General features: G+C 44.6%; 1 protein-coding gene across 1 annotated transcript in view; it reads right to left on the minus strand.

Annotated features, from left to right (window-relative positions):
• RASGEF1B (RasGEF domain family member 1B) overlaps positions 1 to 7,601 on the minus strand; it is a 33,423-nt gene extending 25,822 nt beyond the window's left edge. The window contains 3 exon segments of the mRNA XM_086611901.1: positions 3,201 to 3,338; positions 4,331 to 4,453; positions 7,425 to 7,601. Of these exon segments, the coding sequence (XP_086468027.1) occupies positions 3,201 to 3,338; positions 4,331 to 4,453; positions 7,425 to 7,601 (438 nt within the window).
• Between the last annotated feature and the right edge of the window lie 3,020 nt (positions 7,602 to 10,621).

Consider the following 10,621-nt stretch of genomic DNA (forward strand, 5'->3'; position numbering starts at 1 on the left):
AGCCCACGCTGGTGCAATCTGATGGGTAACGATTGCATCCTGTGGGAAGGACTCACCTTGGAGAAGTCTGTGGACTGTCCCATGAGGAGAGAATCCATTGTAGCAGGGGAAAAGAGCGTAAGGAGTCCTCCTCCTTTAAGAAAGGAGCGGCAGAAACAACGTGTGATGAACTGACCTGCAACCCCCCATTCCCCAGCAGTGCAGGTGGAGGAGGTAGAGCCGGGAAGAAGGGAAGACTGAGGGGAAGATGTTTTTGAGATCTGGCTTTGTTTCATGTTATCCTCTCTGAATGAGCCGTTAACAAATTGATTTGTCCCCAAAACTGAGTCTGTTTTGCCTGGGGCCACAGTTGGTGGGTGCTCCCTCCCTGTTCTTGTCTCGACTCTCAGTCCTTCCATTACATTTTCCTCCTCTCCACCTCACTGAGGGAGAGGGGTGAGTAAGCGGCTGAGAGGTGGTTCAGCTGCCGGCTGGGCTGAAGGGTGACAGCCACTGATAAATGTTTATATGGAACTAATCAGGAAATGGCAGGCAATGGCTGGTGGGAAAGGTTTCAAAAGCTACACCTTGAAACAAAGGTCAGTTAAGTGGTAAAAGGGACCAGAACAATCTAGAAATACCTCAGGAGCACGATGACCTCTTAGGACAGAGATGGAAAAAAGATGGAAGGAATGGAATTAAACTGAGGGACAAGAGAAGAGGAGGCAAAAAATAAATTCACCAAGGTTTTTTCAAAGACTTTTTTTTATGGAGCAATATATTAGTATGGTGAATGCTTTTACTTGGACTCTTAGAGCTCTTAACAATACTGGAGCATAATAATTTGGGAAGTGGAACAAGAAGCTACAAGTAGAAGAGCTGTAGTGAACAGGAATAGGAAACTGCTTATTTTGCATTCTTCAAGGTGATGACTCTGTCCTTGTTTTAACTGGTACGGAGTTAGTTTTTCTTTTTAGCAGCTAGAGTAGCACTGTATTTTGGATTTAGTATGGGATTTGTTGCGAGAAGAATGTTGATAGCACACTGATGTCGGTGCTCAGTTACTGAGACAGCAAGGACTTTTCAGGTTCCCCTGTTTTTCCCAGTGTGCAGGAGCGCAACAAGCTGGAGAGGAGCATGGCCGGGACAAAGGGCCCATAACTCCCCTTATGATTTGAACTTCAAATTGAGACTGAGGGCCAAACTGGACAATGGAATATTCCATATGATGCGACAATATGCCCAGTATATAGATGAGAGTTGACTGGGAAGTTAGATCATTCTCTCTTCTCGGGAACAAAGAGACTTGGTCTCTCAGTCTCTTGGAGTTCTCTCTCTCTTTCGCTGTCTTTTCAGGTCTCACACTCATCTAGGATTGCAGTGTCAGGACTTATCTGTTTTGAGATCGCTTGCTGGGACAGGACGAGTGACTGTCACCAAATGGTGAGCAATTACTCTGTGCATAATTTGTTTGTATATATTATTATCATTATATATCTTATTATTTTTATTCTTATTTCATTGTTATTACTTTAAAATAACTATTGTTGTTGTTGTTATTATTATTGAATCATTCTTACATTAACCCATGAGTCTCCTTCCCTTTTCCCCTTTAATTCCCTTCCTCATTCCCCCTCTAAGATAGAGCTAGAACAGATCTATAGCTCTCTGCCAGCGCAAGATCGTTCCCTAGCACTCATTTTCTATCAGTTCATATGTCTGCCTTTCCTTTCAATAGATGATTTCAGCGTTTAAACTGTGTGTTCTGCCAGAAACTTCACTGTAGACAGCCGTTCCCTGTTGCCATTTCGCTCTTGCATCCATCAACTCAACCTCCCCCAGGCTAAACAGCTCACTCCCTCTTTTTGTGCCAGTGGGTATTTTTCAAGTGGGTGTGAGTCCTCAATCTTACTACTTTTCCTTGAACTAAACTTCAGTTCCCTATCTTCCCTATCTTCCTATTAAGAGTACCCAGAAACAAAGCAACAGTGCAAGAGCATTGTACAAGGAAAGGTGCCTCCTGGCACCCACACAGTGAGGATAAACCTATTGCCTCTCCACAGTCCAAAGCCCCGTGTAGCTATGATGCAGCAACTCCAAGCTTGCCCATCAAATTTGGTATCTTTTTCATTTATATTCCATACTGCATGTCACTCTCTTGTCCAATCTTGTGTCCCTCCCTACTTTCACAACATCAAAATGTATTTCAGCTTCCAAATTCAGTTTAGGTTTGTTCTCTTCCATCCTTGTTTACAGTCTCTCAAGATCTTTCCAGGCCTTTGACAGCACTTGAAACTCCTCCCAGTAAAGCTTACCTACATGCTTGTTAATATGCAGTTTCCTGCCTTGTCCATATTGTTATTCAAAAGCTTCCATAAGGAACACCAGCCCCTGAGGAACACTAGAAACATGATGTCATTTAGCAATTGCTCTTTGCATTTATAGTTCTTCCAAATGCCACTCTTGTGTCTGCTCTAATCCTAGGATTATGCCAGCTACACACGATCTGCTTATTGGAAGCTTGTTAATTGCCTTTCCACTAAATGAATAGAAGCCTTGGCGTTCAGCTGAGTTTATTTCAGTACTTAGAACACAAGCATCAGTTAAGCATCAACTTTACTTCCATCTGAGAACTTAAAAAAAGGTCAAGTGACTTCCTCGTGTGCTCCATCCAGAGGAAGGAATATGACAGACTTCCTCTGAGTCTGTATCTAATGTTTTAAGCTGAAGACAATTCTTCCTGATCCAGTTTCTTTAGAAACTTTTTTCCCACATGTGCTAGAACTCTTCCATTGACCTGCAGGTCAGAGTCTCGATTCCAACACACCTTACTCATACATATCAAAGAAATTACCAACATCGGTAGAGATTTCTCAGATATGCAAGGCTTCCCAGTGTCTTACACAGCTTCTTCCAAGCAGAATCACTAAAATGAAAAATACTGACACCCACCAGGTTTTATCTGTCTGCACAATATGCAATTATATAGAGTTTAAAGATGGAGTGAACCTTGCCTGTGCTTTGAAAAGGATCTGCTTATGCTGTGTGGCTTCTTCCTAGTCCTAGGTACCGGACAGAACTTTTTGCCTACCAGCACCTTCACAATAAGTTAGCTTAGCCACCCAGAGCCACACCATATTATTAACAACAAGAAACCTGCAACATCAAAGCATTGAAAGGAGTGTCTTCTTATCCAATAACTTTGTGCACAGACAACTTACCTCATCACCACTGGCTATTCTTTGTGCCAACTTCTTTAAGATCCTCATCATTCTTTCATCTCAGAAATCATAAGGAAATGTCTCTGTCCATTCAGTCAACAACTGTAGAATTTTGGGTGCAATCTTTTGTATCCGGTTCTATGTGAAAATGGTAAGGAGGAATGTTGTGTGCCACAGTAATACAGCACATATTTTACCTAAAGGAAATAGAATTCTGTTCCATAGGATATTGTGGAGGATGAGGGTATGAAGGTCAGTTAAATTTTTAAGATTAATTTGATTCAGCACTGGATTACAGGCCAGTCAATACCCATTGAAGCCAATGAAGAGACTCTCATTGGCCTAACTGACCTGGTTGTTAGGGGTCAGCTGAAGAACAGGAGTTGCTAGATGCTGGAATGATTCCCTTCATTATCAGGAGTGTCTCAGTGCAAGACATTTATTAGTGTTTCCATAACCTGTGGCTAACTATCAACAATGAAAGTGATAAGCTTCAGTTCTGTCAAGGCTTATACACACCTGCACTTCATAGTGAGAAAACTGTGGAATTATTCAAGTATCTTAATTTAATTTGTGTCATTTTCTACTGGGGTGGAGTTTCTATCCAAATGTCCACATCCTGCCCCTTTTCAACTCTAGACATGACACACAAAAAAACATGCATTCCCATGCAAAGGGTCCAGCAATCTAAGCCACTCCATAAAGACTCTAGCAAGAGTGTAACAATGAGACAGGTTAATCTAATTCCCATTGACGTGCTTAATTCATAGTTCTGCCTTTCCAACATTTTGGCATTATATGTCAAGACATTTAGAACCCTGAAACAAAAGGAACCACTGCAGGGCCAGTGCAGGATACATCATTAACAGCAAGCACTTGTGTTTCTGGCCCAGGTATGGGTAAAACGAACAGTGCAGCAGCAGCAACAGCCTTCATGGAGGACAGGCTGAGAAGTGTGGAAATTTCCCATGAATATCAGTGAATAAAGGGTCAAATTCTAGCTGCTTGTATCAGGATTTCAACCTACTTAAGTTTAATCCTACTGAGGACTCTCTTGAGTAGGAACATTTTGCTGTGGGCGGGATAGAGACATTTGACTGGAGACTGTCCCTGAGAGTGAGGGATCTTACCTTGTCCAGGCCAAGCTCACTTAGTCTCTGCTGCTCAATACACAGATGGCAGACTTTGGCCATGAGCTCATAGGGATGCACCAACAGGCGTGAACTAAGAAGGAAGGTGAAGATGTATGTCCACTGCAAACATGAAGAAAACAGAGAAAGGGATCAATTACCACCAGTTTCATATTTTCTCAAAATGCGTTCCTGAGAAATCGGTTTCTAATACTTTATTATCTGCAGAAGAAAACTCTGTATGTGCCAAGAGCTATTAGTACAGCAGTAACCATTTAATTTAACACTTGTCATCGCTCCAGAATTTGTGCTTGAGCCAAGTTATGCAAGATTTAAGCAAAACAAGGCAGGACAGGGCTGGTTTAGCTCTCGTATTGCACACAGCCTTATCACAAGCTCAGTACCTGAAATTACTCAGAATAAAATTTCAATTCATCTTCTCTTGCTCTACAGTAAAACTTTGTGAGAGCCCTTACCAGATTATGTAAGCCTTTCTAGCTCAACAATAGAATAAAATTCATGCAAATCCAAGCTACTGAAAATACCAACAGAGAAATCTGGTCTGCTTCCACACTGCTAGTGAAAGTAAATAGTCTTCAGACAAAAAAATAAGAAAAGATGTCAGTTGACCAGACTGTTGAACAAACTCAGTTTCACCACATATACCATCTTCACTATGCTGTGCTTTCCTGTCTGACCTCAGCAAACTGCACACTATGACTGTGTACTTCCTTTAAGAATCTCCAAATACAGTTCATTTCTCACAGTATTGCTTATCTCCTGAGTGAAAGCAGAGGGAACTACATAGCTTAATTTTACAGAATAAAAATCAGTAACTCATTTTGAGGTTACAAGAAGAGGCTCCTTATTTTGCTTTAATTTTCCATACATCATGATTTGAACTGATTCTGAGATGGATATTCAAAATATCTACACCATTCCCCACATTGCCAGTGCACCAAGAATCCATGGCACACACAAGAAAGATTCTATGATGTGTTAGTTCTAGGGACTTGGAATATATCATCATGTTTGACCAACTGGTGTCTAAATTCCTACATGTTTAAATTTTACATTAAGCATTAATGGATAAGCAATAGCTTAAGCACAGTCCTGTCCTGCTATTAACTTTGACCCAAGCTAAAAAAGGTCTTGTCTTGGAAACGTGAACAGATCTATGACAATAACAGAAGCTGAATATAAGCGGAGTTATGTCCTCAGCAGGAGGCTTTCAAGAAGCAGAGATGCAGTTTCATCATCCTTAACTGCCACCCCCCCCCACCCCCGCCTTTTGATTTAATTCTTTTTTTCTAAGAATTATGCAAAATGTTTCAATGCATGGATGCATCTAGACAGGCCAAAAATTCTCAGATGACAAACGTCCTCTTCTCATGTCCAGCCTTCCCTGATTCTGAACAGTGTGGAACTAGTTCAACACTTCACTTACTTATTGCAAGATATATGTGAACTTCTGTCATGGTTTGATGGGGGGGGGGTGGTTCTGGTGGCAGGAGAGGGGTTTTGCTCCCTGCGACCTCCCCGGTTTTGGAACCGGGTTAGGTTTGGTTCCGGCCACCAGATCAGACTGCCATCCCCCTCGGGATTGAGCCAATAGGGCGCCTCTGCGAATTGCCCTATTTAAGTCGGGACAAAGGGACCGGAAAAGGTGCTTCGCCCAGGATCGAGCAGAGAAGGGAGGAGGGCACTGCCCCCGCTCCCTGGCTCCCGGCCGGGCAGCTGCCTGCGTCAGGCCGGCGCCGCCCACGGAGAATGGCGGCGGTGGAGCCAGCTGGGGAACTCGGGGGCACCCCACTCCCGGGGTGCCCACTGGGCTGAGTTCACCTGGAGAGGACTGAGATCTGAGAGAAACAGCTGCATCGACAGCAGGTCAGTGAGGATGGAGCGGGAGGAGGTGCGCCGGAGCCGAGTTTCCCCTGTGGCTGATGGTGAGATAGCAGGCGGCCCCCCTGCAACCAGGACGGCCTCGGTGGAGCAGAGACCCACTCGCAGCCCATGGGGAGAAGATGCCTGAGCCTGAGGATGGTCGTGGTGGGGTGCACGACAAGGCAGCGAGGCATCTGGAGTCTGCGTGACGACCCACGCCGGAGCGAGTGGCTACAGCTCCCTAAGTACCCGAGACTGTGGTAAAGCCCACACCGGAGCAATCTGTGGGGAGGGATTGTTTCCAGTGGGCTGGACTCACGCTGGAGAAGTTTGTGGATTTTTCCTCGTGGGTAGGGGATCCATTGGAGCAGGGGAAAAGGGTGTAAGGACTCCTTCTCCTTTAAGAAAGAAGCAGCAGTAACAGCACGGAATGAACTGACCTGCAGTCCCCCAGTCCCTGCCCCCTGTGCTGCTGGGGGGAGGAGGTAGAGCCGGGAGGAAAAGGGGGGGGGGGAAGGTGTCGGTTTTTAGATCTGGTTTTGTTTCTTTCTGTCCTCTCAAGTAATCGGTTTTTGTTTCCCTTTGTCCTTCTAAGTAATCATTAATAAACTGTTTTGCTTTGAGAAAAGCTCTGCCTGTTTTGCCCAGGACCATGGTTGGTGGGTGCTCCCTCTGTTCTTGTCTCAACCCTCAGTCCCTTTGTTTTTTTTTTTTTCTCTCCTCTCTACTTTACTGGAGAAGGAGAGACTGTGTGAGTTTTTGTTGCTGGATCAGCCTAAAACCACTACAACTTCAGATGAACAATGAGAAATATGCATTAAAAACTGCTTGTTTTCACATTAAGTACATTCATCCTGTCATGCCAGTGGTCATGCTTTTCTCCTCAGCTTGCCTGACAGATTTTTAAGGGTCAATGGTACATACAATCCATCACAGTAAGCCACACTAGGTACTTATTTTCTAAACAAGTCACCAGAGTTGTGCACCTCTCAACAGGAGTAATAAAGAATTAGACTTCCTGGGTTAGGTGAGTTACTGCATGCTGCACTCACACAAAGCCCATGTTTATCCTGTCATTACTGATCAGTCACTTGAACCTCTTTCTTAGCGATTTGATGTGACACATTATGCTTTTGCTGCACATGTGAAAGTTCCCCTTTATGAGATGCATCAGGCCTAGCCATATAGTTAGCTGGGTGTATAGACTTACATCAGGATAGTAATCTATATTAGGTACCAAGTGCTGTATCAGAGCTTCCAGAGACCCTGAGAGGAGGTTGTTGTCATAGTAATAAAGCCCTCCACAGTTGTCCTCTTTTGACTGATACAGATTCCTGTTGTAGCCACTGCTGTCAAACATAGCTGCAAGGGGAGGCGTCTGTGGCATCTTTTCCTAAGGAGACACACAAAAGAGAAAGAGGATAATTACCGGAAGGTGCAACATAAGAAGCTTTCCACACTCCAGAGATAGTACTGCACTAGGAAGAAAACCCAGTGTCACATTCTAGGTTGCTTGCAACCTAGCAGCAAAGATTGTACTGTCTTCCAGTTCGTGCAGATTTCTCAGGAAAGGACCAATGCAGGCTCTCATCACTGCCAGTCTATCGCGATTGCCAGGAGTTTCTTTACATCTTGCTGTTTCTTCATTCAAAGACAGGGAAGAAGTCAAGGTTAAGAGTTAGAAGGAGTGTACAAGAATCCTGACAGGTTTGGGGAACTCAAACTTTCTGTACAGCTTTTGGGGATGTGGCATAATGTTCATTGACAGCTTTGGGCAAATCCTGACAGTAGCTACCTAAGAGCAGCACTCGGATAGGGAAATGTGTTCAGGCTGTCACAGGCTGACACAGCCCCAGTCAGTGCAGAGTGAGAGAGACTGAAGTGAAGCCCTGAAGAGGTTATGTGTGAGGACAGTCTCTCTGTATGACATAACAGCCATATAACTGCGATCAAAAGCTTCAATTTCCCAACTACACCCTTATAAATTACACTGTGACAGGTGTGACCCAGGCTAAAGCCTGATGCCTCAGCGCATATGTCTCCATTTACTCTTTGAATGGCTCCTCAGAAGTTTGGAAAAGTAGGTCTGTGTGTAGTCGCTTACCAATGTTGCCCAAGTTCACCAATGATATAAAAGATGCAAGCAGAGTCAGAGATCTGTTAAACCCTCTCTTCAAGTCCTGTGACAATGTGGAAAATCCAGCCCTGTGTTTTCCAGCTTCAGATTTTCTTAATATTTTAGGAAAAATAAATCAATTACTTATCAGTCTGCATCTCACTGCCTGTGGAATAAAAATGTCTTACCAAGGAAAAGATCACCCAGTGTCGCAGGCTGTTCAGTCATACAGAGTAGTGGTTGGGCAGTGAGGGGCTAAGACCACCCGAGACTTCTTTGGTGATACAGTATGTAAAAGGGATGCCATCCAGAGGGACTTTGACAGGCTGGGAGGTGGGCCCTGTGAGAACCTCATGAGGTTCAACAAGGCCAAGTGCAAGATCCTGCATATGTGTCAAGGCATTCCAAGCATACGTACAGGATGGGCGGAAGATGGATTGAGAGCAGCCCTGAAGAAAAGGACTTGGTGGTGTTTGGTTGATGTGATCCAGGGATAGGTATAGGAGTATGCATAGACTACTTTAGACTATATAAGCTATTATTTCTATGGATAGGTATAAGAACAGGCATAAGACTGCATAAGACTCTGGGACATACATAGCTCTGTGAAATAGCTCTGTGAAATGTTACAAGTTATCAAATACCAATCGCTGCTTTGAAACACCAACTACCTGAAAAGAAAGCTGGTAAGAGAGAGCTAGCAAGCTTGTAACTTGTGACCCATAGGGAGAAAGAAAAGCCAAAGAGGATAGATAAGGACTAACAAGAACTAACATTTGTCTTCAAACAATAACAAGTAGGAGACAACCAGGTGTCCACTCAAGGCCAGGCCAGGCTGGGAACTGATTTGGCTCTCGAAGCTCAGTCAAAACAGAAATTTTAGGGAAGAAGTGAAAACACACAGTGAGGAAGACCTACGGCCTTCATCCCGAAGACCCCTGCTCACCACCACCAGGAGGCGTGTCGAGGAGGAGCCTGAGGCAGATGCTGAGGCAGGGACTATGGAAATGGTCTCCTGAGAGAGGGAGTTATGAGTATGTCTGTATAAATACAAGAAAAACTGCTACGGCAGATGTGCACGTTTGTGGTGGAGCGATCCCCCATGCACCCAGCGCTGCAATAAACATACCTACTTTACAACTTTCCAAGTTGTGGAGTCTGTTTCTGCACTTCAGATGAGAAGCTCAACATGAGCCAGCAATATGTGCTGGCAGCCCAGAAAACCAACCGTATCCTGGGCTGCATCAAAAGAACTGTGGCCAGCAGGTCGAGGGAGGTGATTCTGCCCCTCTACTCTGCTCTTGTGAGACCCCACCTGGAATACTGTGTTCAGCTCTGGGTTCCCAACATAAGAAAAACATGGAGCTGTTGGAACGGGTCCAAAGTAGGGCCACAAAGATGATCAAGGGCTGGAGCACCTCTCCTATGAAGACAGGCTGAGAGAGTTGGGGTTGTTCAGCCTGGAGAGAGAGAGGCTCCGGGGTGAATCTTAGAGTATTTTCCAGTACTTAAAGGGGGGCCTACAGGAAAGCTGGGCAGAGACTTTTACAAGGGCATGTAGTGACAGGACAAGGGAAAAGGCTTTAAACTGAAAGAAGGTGGTTTTAGGTTAGATCTAAGGCAGAAATTCTTCCTCTGAGGGTGCTGAGGTACTGGAACAGGTTGCCCAGAGAAGTTGTAGATGCCCCATCCCTAGAAGTGCTCAAGGCCAGGTTGGATGAGGTTTTGAGCAACCTGGTGTAGTGGAAGGTGTCCCTGCCAGGTGTCCCCTGCAGGGAGGTTGGAACTAGATGGTCTTTATGCTCCCCTTCCAACTCAAACCATTCTATGATTCTATGAAAAGACCAAAAGATAAAATCTCTCTGATTACTTGAGAGTTTAGTTATACTGTACTTCCTCTCCTCCCTACTTCCCTTCCTTCTGGGAGTACAGTTCTTGTCATGGAACATGGGTTTTATAGCCTTGACTGTGAGCTAAGTTTGTGCCCAGTTTTAACACAAATATATGCTGGTTTTAACTCTACTACAGCAGTTACCGGGCTGTGAGTGCTAATGGGCCAGCCGCATTCGAGGAGCAGAGAGATCAAATGCAAAAAGGTATGGAACACTGCTTCCCATCCTCCCCACAACTGGGAGGCAAGGGAGACCAAGTTGAGAAGATATATCCACAGGCTGCCGTGTTTGGTGTGTTGACAGAGCATGTGCATGTGCCTGAAAAAGCATTAATGCCTCTAAGCCCTCATTGTGAATGCAGATGCTGTTGCTTTTCTCTCCATTGTATTAAATCCTATC

This window comes from Tauraco erythrolophus, chromosome 5 (assembly GCF_009769465.1).
Source record: "Tauraco erythrolophus isolate bTauEry1 chromosome 5, bTauEry1.pri, whole genome shotgun sequence".
Taxonomy (NCBI): Eukaryota; Metazoa; Chordata; class Aves; order Musophagiformes; family Musophagidae; genus Tauraco; species Tauraco erythrolophus.